The 17,495-nt window shown below is 48.0% G+C and overlaps 1 protein-coding gene across 1 annotated transcript; it reads left to right on the top strand.

Annotated features, from left to right (window-relative positions):
• Window positions 1-2,895: 2,895 nt before the first annotated feature.
• Window positions 2,896-17,092, top strand: GFRA3 (GDNF family receptor alpha 3). The gene is made up of 8 exons (XM_069484085.1): window positions 2,896-2,983; window positions 6,758-7,045; window positions 10,573-10,665; window positions 11,987-12,299; window positions 15,911-16,014; window positions 16,185-16,319; window positions 16,693-16,781; window positions 17,003-17,092. The coding sequence occupies exons 1-8, from the start codon at window positions 2,896-2,898 to the stop codon at window positions 17,090-17,092; spliced, it is 1,200 nt and encodes a 399-aa protein (XP_069340186.1).
• Window positions 17,093-17,495: the final 403 nt, after the last annotated feature.

Genomic DNA, 17,495 nt, shown 5'->3' with positions numbered 1-17,495 from the left:
AACCTTTTACCCCATGTATCCTGCTTTATTCTCACAACTGTTATATGAAGTAGATACTATTATCCTTAATTTTACAGATGAAGAAATGGAAGCACAGAAAAATTAAGTGACTTGCCCAAGGTCACCCAGCAAATGTTGGAAATGGCATTTGAACCCAAGCAGTCTGTAAAGCTTGTGGTCTTAACTATTCATTATACTGCTAACATCTAGATTAGGAGAGCAGCAGGAGTTAAAGCTCAACAGGGGGAGAGGACTTGAGAGAAGGCAGATTCCATATAGCCTGACCATAAGAGGAAAAACCAAGATTACAAATGGAAGTGGAGTAAGGTACAGAGACTTTGGACCTTTGTGCCCCAATTAGTGGATTGTAAGGTCCCCCACAAGGTGGAGTTTGTGTCTTAATCATTTTGCACCTAGCACAAAGCTGGGCCTATTATCAGTCTCAAAAGACATTATTGAATTGAATGATGGCTGAATAACATCATCTCTGTAGAAAGGACTGGCTCATTTGTCATTATCCACAAGGTTCCCAACGGCAATGCTGCTTATCTAGCAGGTGTTGGCAGTCTCAGAGAACATGGTTGGTGGGGAGAGGGTGTGCTAGAGGGCTGTCAATATTAGTCTTGGAGTCATATTTATTTGCAGAGGCTTCCTCAACCCTCCCCTAGCCTTGGTTACCAATTCTCATTAAAGGCCCAGTGATGTCAGGCTTTCCACCCCAGTACCCAGACAGAAATATACTCCAGGCACTTCGTTTTTCTCTCACAAAAAGGCTGGCCTCTTACAGGTGGAATTGGGCATTGCTCCCAGCCCAGCAGCTTGAGCCTGTTCTTACATTCTTGGTCCATTCCACGGGGATAGCACTGCACAGACACTTTGAATAAGCGCTCTGAGCAAATGCCCTTTCCCAACACCCCTTTTACTCCAGACTTGATCTATCTTGGTTGCTGGAAGAGGGAGAGGGCAGAGGTGATACCTTTTGACCACCCCACATCTCTTTTGCTTTCTTTTTCTTTTCTTTCTTTCTTTCTTTCTTTTTTTTTTTTTTTTGAGATAGGATCTCTCTGTGTGGCCCACGCTGGAGTGCAGTGGCTGTTCACAGGTGCCATCATTGCTCACTGCAGCCTTGAACTCCTGGGCTCAAGGGATCCTCCTGCCTCAGCCTCCCAAGTAGCTCAGACTACAGGCACATGTCACCTTGCTCAACTGCACCTCATATCTTTATTGGTCTGTGGGTCTCAGCCCTTTGCACCTAAAATTGTTACATTTTGCTTTATAAATTCCTTTTTGAAACTGTAGCCAGAGTGGGGCCCTCAGTTTCCCAGCTACAGGTTTCCTGGCCTTAATGGACGGGAGGGCTTGGTAGGGTGGAGTTGGGGGAAAACAGGCCCTGTACAAACGCTGAGTAGCCAGATGTTCACTTTCACAGCTCTCCTGTAAACCCAGCAGGGCAGATATAGATTAGAACAAAGCACAAACTCCATTTAAAGTGCATTACAGCTCAGGAACCGGCTCCCCCTGGGCAGGAGAAGGGAGGGAAGGGCACAGAGGCCACATCATTCTCCTGCCTTATCTAGGGCCACATGTCTCTCTCCGAGCTTTGTGAAGGGTGATTTACACCCCAGCTGGAATGACTCTCTTTCTGGGCTGATTACATCGGCAAATGCCCCCCAGAGGCCACAGCAGGATGGCCATATTCAGAAGCAGCAGCCAATAAATCTCAGAGGCTTATACTGCGCTTCTCATTCCCCTCCCTCCTGGCCCTCTGCCAGGCTGGGGCAGCAAGGAGGGGCCTGCCTTGGGGTCAGGGGCTGAACCCCTCCCCCCCACCTCTCATCGCCCTCTTCTCTTTCTCTCCTTCTACGTACTGCTCAATTTTCTTTCTCCCAGGTCATTCTGCCTCTGTCTGTACCCTGGGATCTGGTGGGAATCTGGTGGGAATCAGACCTAGGCCTCATTGATTCCCTTCTCCTTATGGGTAGACATCCTGGGTTCCGGGCACAGCTGTGGCTTCTACCTGTGTTCCATCCCGACAGAGCAGGTTGCTCTCTGAGATGCTTTCACCATCTGAAGATGATGGGGCTCCTCAGTGGTCTCTCCAGCCACCTTCCTCAGTGATCTCTGGTCCAGGGAAATCTCTGCTGTTTAATCTGAGGGAAATTTAATCTTTCCATCCTCCCTCAAGACACCAAAGGGGCTGAATTTCGAGTCTCATCTGGTAAACTGGTAAAGCGCCTGGGATCTGGCCCCAGGTCTGCTCCCCTAGCAAGTCATTTCATTTGTCTGCGACCCATGTTTGCAGAGTCTTGAGGTTAATAGCCACCACCTCCTCTCACCCTTGAAGACGCTTAGGAAAGGAAAATGGGATCACAGGTGTGCAACTTCTAAGAGAAAAACGTACTAGAAATGCAAGTGCCTGTGTGCTGATTTGCTCAAGTTTTGTTACACAATTTCATTTGTGGTGATCGCTGTCGTTCTTTGGTGTGTGTTTTGGGGAAGGGGGGTTCCGGAAAGTGAGAAGAGGTGGGGCTTTTTTGTTTTGTTTGTTTTGAGAACTGTCTGGGGCCCCGGGACGGCGAGGCTGCGGCGGCAGCTCCCGCAGCGTCTGGCCGAGCGGGCTGGCGGCAGACGGCAGGTGGGCAGGCCCGGGAAGGGCCCCCTGTCCGCACCGCAGCCCGGCGGCTCCCGGCCGCGTGCCCCGCCTCGCCCTCTCGGTCCGCGGGAGGCGGCGCGGTGCGGACGCGCGCTCCGGAGCGGGAGGGCGGCGCCCGAGACCCCGGAGGGAGAGTGCGGGCGTCCGCGAGGAGGGCGGGGGCGGCGGTGGGAGGCGCCGGCCGCGGGGGCCCGGCTCGCAGAGCTGCGGCGCGAGGAGCCAGGGGAGCCCGGCGCCCCGGCATGGAGCGCCCCCCGAGCCCGCGCCCGCCGCCGCCCGCGCTCCTGCTGCCGCTGCTGCTGCTGCTGCCGCCGCCGCCGCTCGGAGCCGGTGAGTCGTCCGCGCGAACGCGGGGCAGTGGCGGGAGGTGGCGGTGAGCGTGCAGGTGGGGCCCCGGTCCCCGCTGCCCAGAGAGGGCACAGCCGCCGCCTGGTCCCGGGCGCGCGTCCATCCGAGCCCGGCGAACTGGAGGAGGAAGCCAGCGTGCCCGCAAGGGGGTAGGTGCCGTGCCTCCTACGGTGCCCGAACTGCTGTAGATCGAGTGCCAGCAATGGCCTGGCCACCCAGGCACCTCCTCGCTGCCAGTTCCCCCTTTGCCCTCTTTTGAGGTAGGTCCACAGTCACAGAACAACCCACAGCCAGACCACGGCGAGGACAGCATTTCTGGGAGCCGGGGAGAAATCTGGTCGGAAACAGGCATCGATTTGCTCCACGCGGGCTTTAACTATTCCGTCCACTCTAAGGACCGAGGAACCAGAAACTAGGTTCAGATAAAGAAAGAGAAGTTTGCTAGAACTGGCGTCACAAATTAGGCTTATGCACTACTTCCCAGAACTTGCTATTTGGTTGTATCGTTGAGAATATAACCACCAACCTACAGACCCCCCCTCCTTGGGATATACTTAATTATTATTTTAATTAGTGCAGAAAACTCACTATTGGGCAGGATGGCCTTCCCTCTGCAAGCCACCTAGGAAACACAGACCCTGTCTTTAAAATAAAAAACAAAAAAATCTGCATTTTAATAAGTAATCTAGTTGATTATGGTATGATTGGAAGAGTACTCTGTGATTGTAGGTAGAGGGAAGGGGCCCAGAAAAGTTATAGGTGGCTCACATAATATCCTGGTTCCTTATTTGTTTATTCCTTAAACAATAGGAGCTCACAATGAACAAGCACCGTTCTAGGCACTGGAAAGAGAATAGTGCAAGATAGACATGAAAGTCTAAAAGGGGAAGATATGTAAACAATAAAAAATCAAGTAAAAATATTAAATGGTTATAAGTACTATGCAGAGAATTGGAGTAATGTGTTACAGTGACTGAGTTGGTTGGGTAAGTCCTTTCTGAGACTTTAAGCTGCAGTCTGAACTACCAGGAGGTGCCAGCCATGTGGAAAGCAGGGGAAGAGCATTCCAAGCAGAAAGAAAGGTCAGGGCAAATCTCGAAGGTGGAGATGAGCTTGTCTTGTTCAGTGGCAGCCAGAAAGAACGCCAGTGTGGCTGGAGGGAAGTGAGGGAGGAAGAAATGGTTGGAGATAAGGTTAGGGAGGTGGGAAGGGACAGGTCTTATAAGGCTTTGTAAGCCAGGGTATATAAAGTAGATTTTAACCAAAGTGCGGTGGAAGCCATTGGAGGGATTTAAGCAAAAAAACCGATATGATCTGATTTACAGTTTTAAAAAAATAAGTTCATATAATGCCAGTCAGCAGTAGAAATATATTTACACAATGGAATGCTATACAACAATGAAAATAAGCTATATATATATATAGAACTACACTTAACAGTAGGGGTGAATTTCACAAACAAAATTGACTAAAAAGCCAAGACACAAAAGGCACATATTGTAGGATTAAAAAAACAGGCAAAACTAATCTCTAATGTTAGAAATCAAGGCCGGGCGCGGTGGCTCACGCCTGTAATCCTAGCACTCTGGGAGGCCGAGGTGGGCGGATCGTTTGAGCTCAGGAGTTCGAGACCAGCCTGAGCAAGAGCAAGACCCCATGTCTACTAAAAATAGAAAGAAATTATATGGACAGCTAAAAATATATATAGAAAAAATTAGCCGGGCATGGTGGTGCATGCCTGTAGTCCCAGCTACTCGGGAGGCTGAGACAGGAGGATCCCTTGAGCTCAGGAGTTTGAGGTTGCTGTGAGCTAGGCTGACGCCACGGCACTCACTCTAGCCTGGGCAATAGAGTGAGACTCTGTCTCAAAAAAAAAAAAAAAAAAAGAAATCAAGATACTGGTTTCCTTGGGAAGACAGTGACTGGGAGAGACCTTCTGGGCTACTGGTAATGTTCTGTTCCTTTTTCTGGATTTGGTTTACCCAGGTGTATTCAATTTGTGAAATTCATTTTTGATTCATGCACTTTTCTGTATACTTCAATAAAAAGTTTATTGCCAAGGAAGATGAACAAATGGCTAACAAGCACATTAAAAATATTCTCAACATCCTTAGTCATTAGGGAAATGCAAATGAAAACCACAATGAGATACCACCTTATACTCACAAGGATGGTTATAATTTTTAAAAAATGAAAAATTACAAGAATTGGCAAGTATGTGGAGAAACTGGAATCCTTGTACATTGCTGGTGGGAATGTAAAATGGTGCAGCTGCTGCAGAAAACAATTTGTCCGTTCCTCAAAAAGTTAAGCATAGAATTGCCATATTACCCGGCAATTCCACTCCTAGGTATATACCCCAAAGAATCAAAAACAGGTGTTCAAACAAATACTTGTGCATGAATGTTCATGGAAGCGCTATTGACAATAACCAAAAGGTGGAAACAACTCAAATGTCCATTAACCACTGAATGGACAAAAAAAAAAAAAGAAGCATATTCATACAATGATATATTATTCATCCATAAAAAAGAATGAAATACTGATACATGCTACACTGTGGATGAACCTCAAAAACAGTCTGTGAAGTGAAAGAAGCCAGATACAAACGGATCATATATTGTACGATTCCATTTCTATGAAGTATCTAGAATAGGTAAATGCATAGGCAGAAAGCAGGTTGCCGTTGCCAGAGGCTGAGGGGAAGAGAGGGTGGGAAGCGACTTTAATGGGCATAGGTTTCCTTTAGAAGTGATGAAAATGTACTGGAATTAGTCAGAAGTGATAGTTGCACAACATTGTGAATGTTCTAAATGCTACTTAATTATACACTTTAAGAAGGTTAATTTTACATTGTGGGCATAAAAAAATTAATAAAAAAGTTTTTCAACGGAAAAGAAAAGTTCATTATAAAAGGAATCTGGATGGTATGGGAGGATGGGTTTAGAAGACGGAGTCAGGGAGACAGGAGGCTTGGCAGTAGTTCACATAAGAATTGGTGGTGGCTTGAGCCAAGGAGTTCATGGCAGACATGGAGAAAAGTGGACAGATTCCAGACAATGTTGAGGAGTTGACAGGACCTGTTGGATTAAACACATAATATGAAATAAAGAGAAGAATTAAGAATGACTCCTAGATTTTTTGCTTTGAACGATGTTGTTCTATTCCCCCATGTTGGAGATCCTAAATCCTAGGATGCAGGGCTTCCTCCGGGGCTGAGCTGTATCCAACTTACGTATTTCTGAGTGAGAGACAGAATCAGATAGCCCTTTCTTCCCTTCTGGCAATAGCTCACCACCCCAACCCCAACCAGTTCCCACTTAAGGTATTTTAAAATGATTTTTAATGGAAGACTCAAAGTTGTTACTAATTCTCATTTAGCATTCCCTTGCCCATTCTCAACTCCCTGGCTATCATGCTGCCCCTGCCTGTGGCATGGCTCCGCTGTGCCTAGTAGTGTCATCAGGCTCAGCTTCAAACAGCTGTCCTCCTCTCCCTCCCTGGGGGCTGAGCAGCCTTCTTCAAAGCCCCATTTCTTCTTGGGCTTTATCTGTTCTGTCCAGATTGTGACAGCTATAGATTGTCCAGTCCTGCTGGGATTCTTTGTCTCCATACTTACTCCTAAAGGCCTTTTATGCTTCCCTAAGACTTTCTCAAGGTTTCATGAGGAACACCCGCCACCCTACTTTATGACTTGTTAGTCCCAGACAGTCACTCTGACCTTACGTGAGCCTCACCTGATCTCTCCCCCTACAGGCGAACCCCTTCCCACAGAGGGGCGGCTCATGAACAGCTGTATCCAGGCCAGGAGGACGTGCCAGGCTGATCCCACTTGCAAGGCTGCCTACCACCACCTGGATGCCTGCACCTCTAGCATAGGCACCCCATTGCCCTCGGAGGAGCCTTCCGTCCCTGCGAACTGCCTAGAGGCAGCACAACAACTCAGGAACAGCTCTCTGAAAGGCTGTACATGCCACCGTCGCATGAAGAACCAGGCTACGTGCCTGGATATCTACTGGACCATTCACCGTGCACGCAGCCTTGGTGAGGCCCCCATGCTAGAGTGAGCTAAGCCGGGGAAGATGGCTCCGGGGGGTTGTTTTGTGATCCTGCGGGATATGGGCCACATGGGAGATTCTGATGGGATGATAATGAAGCTCTGCACTTGACATCAGTGAGAGCTCCGGGAACAGAAGGGTATGGGGAAGAGGTGGGGAAAAGAGTCTTAACCCATAAACAGGCTCCAAAGACCTTATAATCCACAAGTTCAGAGAGACTGGGAGGTAGCATCTTGGTCCAGCCTTTAACAGAAAGGACACTCGTTAACCAGACAGGAGACAGGAGGGAGAGAAGGCACAGAAAGAGCCAGAGAGAGGAGCTGCGCTTGCCTCTTTCATAGACCCCTCTTGTTAGTAGTCAGCTCTGCCTGGACTGTGTTGTGGGAACGAAACAGGACTTGCCACGAAACGGTTCAGTTCTTTCTCATGTCCTGTACTGGCTGTTTCATGTGTCGTCTTCATTCTGGGACCCAGTAGCCTCTATCTGTGGTGTTCCCTTCTCATGCCAGAAGGAAATGAGCATTGGCAGAACCATGTGATATTTTTAAAAGCTTCTGTTCAGATTGTACATACACTGTTGCTTACATTCCACTGACAGAGCAAGTCACGTGGCCAAGCCTGACAACACTGGAGTGGGGAAGTATGTTCTCCTGCAGGGAGATATCTAAAATCACATGGCAGTAAGTGAGGATATACAATCTTATGGGAAGGGCAAAGAAGCATTGGAAATAATAATACAATCTACCATAGTTTGCCACTTGGTCAAAATATTCATTTTCTTCTCTTCCACAAATAAAATATACCCACCCACTTCCTTGGAAGGAAGATTCCCTAAAAGTTCTATCCAAACATGACATCAGGTTTCAAGTCTAGGATGTCATGATAGTATCTGTATTGGGTCTGCATGTGGCTCCTCTTGATCTAGAAACCTGTGAACTAAAAAGACAAGTCAGCTGTCTACTGTACATACTCAGCGTACAATAATGGAACAGGGTTAGGACAACCACAACAAACACACTCAGAAAGGGGAGGAATGGGAGGCACACAGCAGACATTGATTCATAGCAATCTGGAAATCCCGCTAGACAAATGCTGCGAATCCTGGGAATAGGGATTGTTCTTTAGTAAGGCCCTGTTTTGCGCTATGGAAGGAGTTGCCCTGTCTCCTGTCTGCCAGGGCTCTTGGCCCAGCCCTCTGGGAGGTCCTTCCTTTTCCATATTCTCTTTGGCTACATTTGAAAAGGGTACTGGGGACCACAACCTCCCTGAGAACTGAGCAGTATTCTCAGCCTGCTTCTTGCCTGATGAATGTTGGAGCATTTTAAGTCTCAAATAGTCACGGTCTCTTTTAATCCATGCTGGTAGCTCTTAGCAGTACTACACACTCAACACATAATTGCTTCTTACATCTTTAATTTCTATCATCTCATGTGCCAGTAGCCGTTCCCAACTCAAGACATGCATCTCTTTCTAGACCTAATTAGAAGTACCTTGCCCTTATCAGGCTTCTGTGGAAGAGCCACTACTTTAGCCTTTTTTCCCTGAGTACATCTGAGCAACTGGCAGGATTTATTGGGTACCTTCTTAATCAATTGAGATTTCCACAAATGGTATGATAGCCACATACTTGATTTGGTCTTTTCCCTAAGGCTGAATTGTAATCAAACATATCACTTAAAGCATTGTTTATCTTTTACTTTTGAACATGAGAAACAGTTGCATTTCTTAATCCTGCAAGTCCTGAAGTTTCTGGATTCTCTTTTTCGTTTCCTCCCTACTTGTGATCTGGCCAGTTCTTTTCTGAGCTTATGTCTTTCTTGTAATACCTTGCCGAATGCAGCCAATAGCAATCAAAACGTGCTATTACATAGTAACCTTCCTCTCAGTTTCTTTCCCTTGCAGCACAAGCTCATTCAGCATATCATGTTCCTTCTAAGTTATCATGGCAACAATTTTACCAAGTGCTTTGCTACAGCATAATAAGGACTGCCATCTTTCCAGCCCCCAGTAACGGCTTCTTCACCACCCCCTGCCCAGTCCCCAAGCCAATGCCACACATATTTTTTGTTACTATAACACTCCACTTCTAGGTACCAGTTGTATTTTTAGTAAGAGTTTGCTAGGTTATGCTGCAGTAACAACCAGCCAACCCCCAAATCTCTGGCTTTCAACAACAAAAATGTATTTTTTGCTCGTTACACACGTGCTGTGGGCTTCCGTGAGTTGGCTCTGTTTCTCTTCTACCTGTCTTCTTCATCTGAGGATCCAGGCTGGTGGAGGGAAAAGAGTAACAGCAGAACGATGTAAGGGTTCTTAAAGCATCTGTTCAGATGTGATTTACATCACTCCAGCTCACAAGCCACAGGCCAGAGCATGTCATATGGCCAACCTGCCATCAGCAGGGTGGGGAATTATACGTCTCTCACAGAGGACATGAAAGTTACACGGCAACAGGTGGGGATATAAAATCCTCACATGGGGTGGGTAGCAAATAATTGGAAACAATAATACAGCTCACCCCACACTTCTTGTTCCCTGCTTTCTACTCCTTATCTGAATCACTTTTCTTTCAGAACTTCCCCTGAGATGAGACCTCTTCGAATCCTCTCGCCTCCCCGCTTTGACCTTGGGAACTCCCAGGTCTTCCCAAGAGTCCAGCCCATCCTCTCGTTTGCCTGACGGTATCCATATCCCTCCTCTCCCAGAGACGCACTCACAAGGGCTTATTGGGAGACATCCCTGAAAGTTTACCTCCCTCACCTCTCTTCCAACAAGATTAACCAACACTTACTGAGCACCTACTTCTCATACGAACTATGCAGCGATTTTATAAGACCTAGCAAGTCTCTTTAAGGAGTGCACAGCCCCATGGGGGTGACCGAAAGAGATGTGTTTGCTTCAAGATCATTTGTCTCTTTTTCTTCTGTTTCTCTCAGTCAGGTTCAGTTCAGTACCTGGGCTCGCTCCCATTTTCCCAGTATGCCATGCATCTCCATAGCCAAGCGGTCAGGCCTGGAACAGAGAGTCTACCACTGTCCCTTCCCTAATAGCAAGAGAAAACAAATCAGGGTCCCCTTGCCTGATTTTGTACCCACAGGAAAATATGTCCGGTAGTTAGGAGCAGACTCTGGAATCAGATAGGCCAGATTTCAAATCCCAGCTCCACTTCTTAGCTTATGTGAGCCTGAGCCAGTTACTTAACCTCTGTCATCCTCAGTTTCTTCTTACCTGCCCCAGAGTTTTTAGGAGGATGGAATGAGATGGTATATACATCTCACTTACACCGTGGTGCCCAGCACACAGTGTGCTCAACAAATGGTAGCTTTTAGCATTCTTATCGGTTTATCTGTGCAGCCCAATCTACACCTTTATGGCCCTGCGTTTTTCTCATCTCTGCGCAGCTGGCAGCTAGTCCGGTAGAGGCTGTGCCTCTTCCTTTCTCCAACTTCAGCCCCTCCCGCTCCCACCCCACCCTGGCCCTCAGCATTCTGGTGCTTCCCACCTTGTCTCTAGGTGACTACGAGCTGGATGTCTCCCCCTATGAAGACGCAGTGACCAGCAAACCCTGGAAAATCAATCTCAACGAACTGAACATGCTCAAACCAGGTGTGGAGGGCAAGCCCAGGCTGGGGAGTGGGGGGCTGGGCCTGGACCCCAAGAGAAAGGTGGCTGGGGGGAGCACAAGCTGGGAGGCTTATAGGGGGAGAGTTTCTAGCCCACCGGGTGATAAAGACTGTCAGGGTGGAAGTCTGAGCTGTGGTACGTGGTCTGGTCTCCCAGGAGTCATCTGAAAACAACAGTTATTAGGGAGGCATTCGAAGAGAGCCCATTAGGGCTCCCTGGTTCCAAAAGGCGGGTCCCCGCAAAGGCTTACGGTGGGAGTGGCAGCAGTCTCAGGAAAAAAATGTGCTGAAATGGAGTATTTACCCACATTCGAGGCAGCTAGGAAAGTAGCTTTTTTGTCCCTGAAGACTCAGAAATTGCTTGTTTTTAACCATTCTAATGGGATGGGCGAGGTGTTGGGCAGGAGAAATAGTGAGAGAGAGTCTGACTCCACACAGGGGTGATTCGGGGTGGGGAGCGTCAGTCTGGCAAGGACTGCGATGCATGTTTTTCAGGAGAGCGAGGGTGTGAGTTAATTGAGAAGGAACACACACACATGCACTCTCTTTTTGAGAGAGATATGAGCTTTGCTGTGTAGTCAGTTCTATATATTAGAATTAGTATTTTGAGAAAAAGGCAGAGATTTATAGACAAACTCCTAGTTACAAGGAATCAGTGAATAACCTGTTCCAGTTGATTTCCTGGTTGCTGGTATATTCTATTAGAAATATCACCATAAAAAAAAAGAAACATCACCATAATTTCCTAAGACTCAGAGTATGAAGAACAGAGTGTACATGAATCAGAAAATGAAGGATGGGCAGGCGACATTAAAACTGAACAGAATACACAGGTGCCAACCAAACCAAAACCAAACCAGAAACCTAACTAGAATTCGGTTGCGTCTGTTTGGGACATTCAGAAAGTGCTTTAGAATGTTGTGGGGCCTCTAGGTTGTGATGTCCACCACCAGATCTCACTGCATGGCGGTGAGGAAAGGGTTATGGTTATCTGAGCTTTCTGGGTGCTTGAGTTCTAGATAAATGGTTGTTAGATGTATATAGACGGTGACGATGGTTATTCTTATTGTACTTGGTGAAGATACGGAGTTCCTAGGATGGGGGAGGCTTTGGAATACAGATACAGTCTCTGGGCGGAGGGAAAGCCCTGGATTAGGAGTGGCTTTATTCAGGACAGTCCTCCTTTTTCTGCTACCCTTACTACCTTTCTTGTCACATCAGGGGTTTTCCGGGGTTCCTAGGGAGCCTGGGCTGCAGGCGTGCAGAGGATGCGGCCTGGTGACTTGGTGCCCTTTGCCCCGCAGACTGGGACCTCTGCCTCAAGTTCGCTATGCTGTGTACTCTCAATGACAAGTGTGACCGGCTGCGCAAGGCCTACGGGGAGGCGTGCTCTGGGCCCCGCTGCCAGCGCCAAGTCTGCCTTGGGCAGCTGCTCACCTTCTTCGAGAGGGCGGCGGAGTCGCACGCGCAGGGAATGCTGCTGTGCCCGTGCGCGCCCACCGACCGCCGCTGCGGGGAGCGCCGGCGCAACACCATCGCCCCCCGCTGCGCGCTGCCGCCCGCCGCCCCCAGCTGCCTGGAGCTGCAGCGCCTCTGCCTCTCCGACCCGCTGTGCAGGTGCGGGGTGCGGGGTGCGGGCCCCCGGTGGGGGGGGGGGCAGGGGCGTGGCACACGCCACTCCTTCCTGGCCACCTTCCTGTGCCGGGCTGGGTCGGACCCCACAGGGAACTGTGGACCGACACACTGGCTGCTTTGCCAAGTAGCCACCTTGGATATTTTATGAAACTTTTCTCAAAAAAAAAATATTTGGATTTTTTTTCTTTGTGTGAAAACCTCAGAAAATATTCAAAATGCATTTTTAACATAGCTCAAAATTCCATCACTTGAAGATAACGTACCCTACTTTGGGGAGCATTTCCTTCCAGTTATTTTTCTATAACAAGTAGACATTCTGGGAATATATTTGTGTCTTGCATGTTTTCACTTATGGTACACATCTCACAAGCATTTTTCTGTAGAGGCAGTAAGGAGTAGTGGTAAGACAGGCTATGAAGTCAGACAGATGTGAGTTTAAATCCTCGTTCCCTATAATCTTCAGCACAACACTTAACTTAAAATTCCATCACTTAACCTAAGGTTCTGTTTAGTCCTCTGTAAAAACTGGGATAATAATGCAGACCTCATGGGATTCTGGTGAGAATTAAATGACATCATTTATGTGGAGTGCTGAGTTTACTGGTGCAGAGTAAGGGCTTCACAAATGGTAGTGCTTATTGTTTCATTTACTGTCCTTTAGCACTTGATTTTTATTTATTTATTTATTTATTTTTTGAGACAGAGTCTCGCTTTGTTGTCCAGGCTAGAGTGAGTGCCGTGGCATCAGTCTAGCTCACAGCAACCTCAAACTCCTGGACTTAAGCGATCCTACTGCCTCAGCCTCCCGAGTAGCTGGGACTACAGGCATGCACCACCATGCCCGGCTAATTTTTTGTATATATATATTTTAGTTGTCCATATAATTTCTTTCTATTTTTAGTAGAGACGGGATCTCACTCTTGCTCAGGCTGGTCTTGAACTCCTGACCTTGAGCGATCCACCCGCCTCGGCCTCCCAGAGTGCTAGGATTACAGGCGTGAGCCACCGCGCCCGGCCAATTTTTATTTTTTAAAAATTATTTATTTGTTTATTTATTTTTGAGACAGAGTCTGACTCCATCGCCCCAGGCTAGAGTGCAGTGGTGTGATCATACCTCACTGCAACCTCAAACTCCTGGGTTCAAGGGATACTCCTGCCTCAGCTTCCCGAGTAGCTGGGACTACAGGTGCATACCACCATGCCTGCCTAATTTATTTTCAGTAGAGACGGGATCTCACCCTCGCTAAGGCTGGTCTCAAACTCCTGAGCTCAAGTGACCCTCTGGCCTTGGCTAGGATTACAGGCATGAGCCACTGTGCCCTGCCCTAGAACTTGATTTTTAAAAGCCTGGATTGTATTATTCCATTTTATGGATGCCCCACGCTTTAACCATTCCTTTATTGTTGGATATTTAGTTGGGTTTTTTTTTGGTACTGCTATAAATCATGCTGCAATATTTTATTTTATTTATTTTATTTATTTATTTATGTTTTTTTGAGACAGTGTCGCTTTGTTGCCCTGGCTAGAGTGAGTGCCGTGGTGTCAGCCTAGCTCACAGCAACCTCAAACTCCTGGGCTTAAGCGATTCTACTGCCTCAGCCTCCCAAGTAGCTGGGACCAGGCATGCACCACCATGCCCGGCTAATTTTTTTTTTTTCTCTATATATTTTTAGTTGGCCAGATAATTTCTTTCTATTTTTAGTAGAGACGGGGTCTCGCTCTTGCTCAGGCTGGTCTCGAACAGCGATCCACCTGCCTCGGCCTCCCAGAGTGTTAGGATTACAGGCGTGAGCCACCGCCCCCGGCCAATCATGCTGCAATAAATGTCACTCTTGTTATTTAATCTTTGTGCACAAATATAATTATTACTTAGGATGTGTTGCTTCTAGTGCCATTATCAGATAACAGAACATGAAGATTTATAAGGTATTTGTTACATATTCTCCAGGAAATCTGAAATTCTGATCTGGCTTTCTCTGCTTTGTTGGGATAAAATATTTGCCAAATCGAAGTCATCATCCATTCAAGTGACATTTGCTGACAATAACCTTAGTTTGCAATTTGGTTCTACTCCTTAATTCTTTGTAACCTTGGGCAAGTTACTTAACCTGTCTGACTACCACTTTCCTCATCTATGAACTGTCACATAGTCAGGGCCCTCAATAATCGTAACACTGACATTTACTGAGTACTTACTATGGGCTGGATACTGTTTTAAGTACGAAACATGTATTAGCTCATCTAAACCTCACAAGAGCCCTATAAGGTAGATGCTGTTATTATTTTTTATCATCTTCAGTTTACAAATGAAGAAACCACAGCGGAGAGAGGTTAAATAACTTCCTCAAGGTCAACCAACTAGTCAGTCAGGTTTGTTAGGTTAGATTTGGTATGCAGGGGTTCTGGCCTAGAATCTATATTCTTCTTCTTTTTTTTTTTTTTTTCTTTTCCTTTCTTTCTTTCTTTCTTTCTTTCTTTTTTTTTTTTTTTTTGTAGATAGGGTCTCATGCTGTTGCTCAGGCTGGAGTGCTGGAGTGCAGTGGCACGATCATGGTTCACTGCCTCAAGCTCCTGGGCCCAAGCAGTACTCCCAACTCAGTCTCCCAAATAGCTGGGACTATAGTCGTGTGCCACCACACCCTTCTAACTTTTTTTACTTTTTTAGAGACGAGGTCTCCCTATGATGCCCAGGCTGGTCTTGAACTCCTGGCCTCAAGTGATCCTACCCCTTTGGCCTTCCAAAGTGCTAGGATTATGGCTGTGAGCCACCGCACCCAGCCCAATCTGTAGTCTTAACCACTCTGCTCTATTACCTGTGATTGTACTAGTAGTTATTACTATTACATAACAGGTCCTGGGCGAAGCGATTAAGATATTGTCTCTGACTTCAAGGAGTTCACAGTTGAGTGGGAGTAACAGAGAAGTAAACCTAACACAAGGCAAAATGTAATGAAAACTGTACAAATACATACAGAAAAACATTCCATCACCCAAAGAAAACTAGCTTTACTTTGCTATTGTAGAGTGAATGTTAATAACAATATCTAACATTTATTAAACACTTAATATATATTAGGCACTATGCTAAATGCTATACATGCATTCTTTTTTTAATTTAATTTTTAAAATTTATTTACTTTTTTAGAGACAGAGTCTCGCTGTGTTGCCCAGGCTGGTCTTAAATTCCTGGGCTCAAGTGATCCTCCCACCTCAGCCTCCCACGTAGCAGGAACTGTTAGGCACATGCCACCTAGCCTGGTTTATACATGCATTTTCTTATTTCATGTTCACAAAAATCCATGAGGTAGTGCTATTATCATCTCTATTTAACAGTTTAGGAAATGGGTTAAAGAAGCTGCCTGAGATTTCATAACTAGGGCTTGTGGAGCCCAAATGCAGAGTGCTATGCCCTGGGGCCTGGGGTGAGGGTGCATTTAACTGTGCTGGGCCAGCGTCACTGAGGAGGAGGCTGGGCCACGCTCTGAAGGCAGAGGAGGATTTGTCATGACATGGGCATGCCAGGCTAACAGGGCGGCCAGGGTGAAGACTGCAGGGATCCTCCATGAGAACTCTTGAAATTTCCCATCTTCCAGATCACGCCTGGTGGATTTCCAGACCCACTGCCATCCCAGGGACATCCTGGGGACTTGTGCAACCGAGCAGTCCAGATGTCTACGCGCATACCTGGGGCTGATTGGTGAGGCTCAGGGCGTGTGTGGAGCCCCAGGGTGGCCAGACCTGAGGGGGAGAATGCTCTGGAGCCTGCACCCAGATGGTGGGCTTCGGAGCTGGGGGCGGGGGGAGGATGGGAGCTGAAGTCAGGGTTGGTCTAGGCCCTGACAATCCCTTCCACTCTTCACCCCACAGGAACTGTCATGACCCCCAACTTTGTCAGCAGCGCCAACGCCAGTGTTGCTCTCAGCTGCACCTGCCACGGCAGCGGCAACCGGCAGGAGGAGTGCGAACAGCTGGAAGGCTTCTTCTCTCGCAACCCCTGCCTCGGTGAGTGCACTCCGCGTGCCGGGGGCTGGCCCAGCTGGATCCAGGGGAAGGGAAGGAGTCAACTTAGTGGCCCAGGCTGGTTCTGTACCTCTCCTTCAGACAGAGCAGCTCTCTTCTCAGAACAGGCTTCCACCCCCCGAGCCCGGGCCTTTCTTCCTTGTCCCTGAGAAACCCCGTACGCTGCCTGTCTGGGCCCCAGGGACAGCTCCAGCTCAAGGAACAAGCAAGCAGAATGAGACAATATTCCATTTCCACCTCCTCCCCAGCTGCTCCCCGGTATCTAGGGTCCCTGTGGTGTTCCCTTCCTTCCTTGGGAACCTAAGAAATCCCCTGCCACCATGCCCTTCCAATGTGCCTTTTCTCCTGTCCTCAGCGGAGGCCATTGCAGCTAAGATGCATTTTCACAGCCAACTCTTCTCCCAGGACGGGGCAGACTCTACCTTTGCTGTGATGGAACGCCAGGTAGGGCCTCCTCTGTTACACCCTCATTCCTCTACTGGACCAGCTGGGGAAACCCAAACCGGGCAGACAAGGGCTTGGGTAGGAGGCTGCCCTCCTCCTTACCACGAATGCCATAGATCTCTAATGGACACCTCAGGGGAAGGGGGCTGTCTTGACCGAGCTTGAGGTAATGAAGCGGGTGAAGATGGTCCCCTGAGCTGACTCTTCCATTTCTTCCACAGAATACAAACCCTGCTCTGAGGTCACTGGCCTGGGTGCCCTCCCTTCTCTCCTGCACACTGACCTTGATTCTGCTCCTGAGCTTCTGGTAGCTGGACGTCCCGGCGGCGCTGTGCCCCTCCCCCACACCCAGCCGGACTTGCAACCTGTGAGGGGTGAGGAAAGGACAGCATCAGGGAGGAGGTGCGGTGCTCAGTGTGGTGACCCTGCCCCTGCCTAGCACATCTAGTTGGCTCCAGATGAGGTCACAGTAGAAGCCAGGGGTTGTTACCTCCAGAGCCTTATTGGCTGGGTTCTTGTTCCCCCCACCCCTACCTGCACTGCTGATTCATGCTGTTTCTCCTTAGGACTTGGTGACCACAATTTAGCCATACCTTCTGGTGGTGACCAGCTCTACCAGGCTCTCTCCTGATCCCTTCCTCCTGCCTACCAGGATCACCCAGAGTCTAGCAAATCAGTCATTCCCTTGCATTTGCCAGGCAGGCAGGGCTGGGT

This window comes from Eulemur rufifrons, chromosome 10 (genome assembly GCF_041146395.1).
Source record: "Eulemur rufifrons isolate Redbay chromosome 10, OSU_ERuf_1, whole genome shotgun sequence".
NCBI classification, from domain to species: Eukaryota; Metazoa; Chordata; class Mammalia; order Primates; family Lemuridae; genus Eulemur; species Eulemur rufifrons.
Note: the sequence above shows the minus strand (reverse complement) of the source record. Positions and strands in the feature narration are given on the sequence as shown.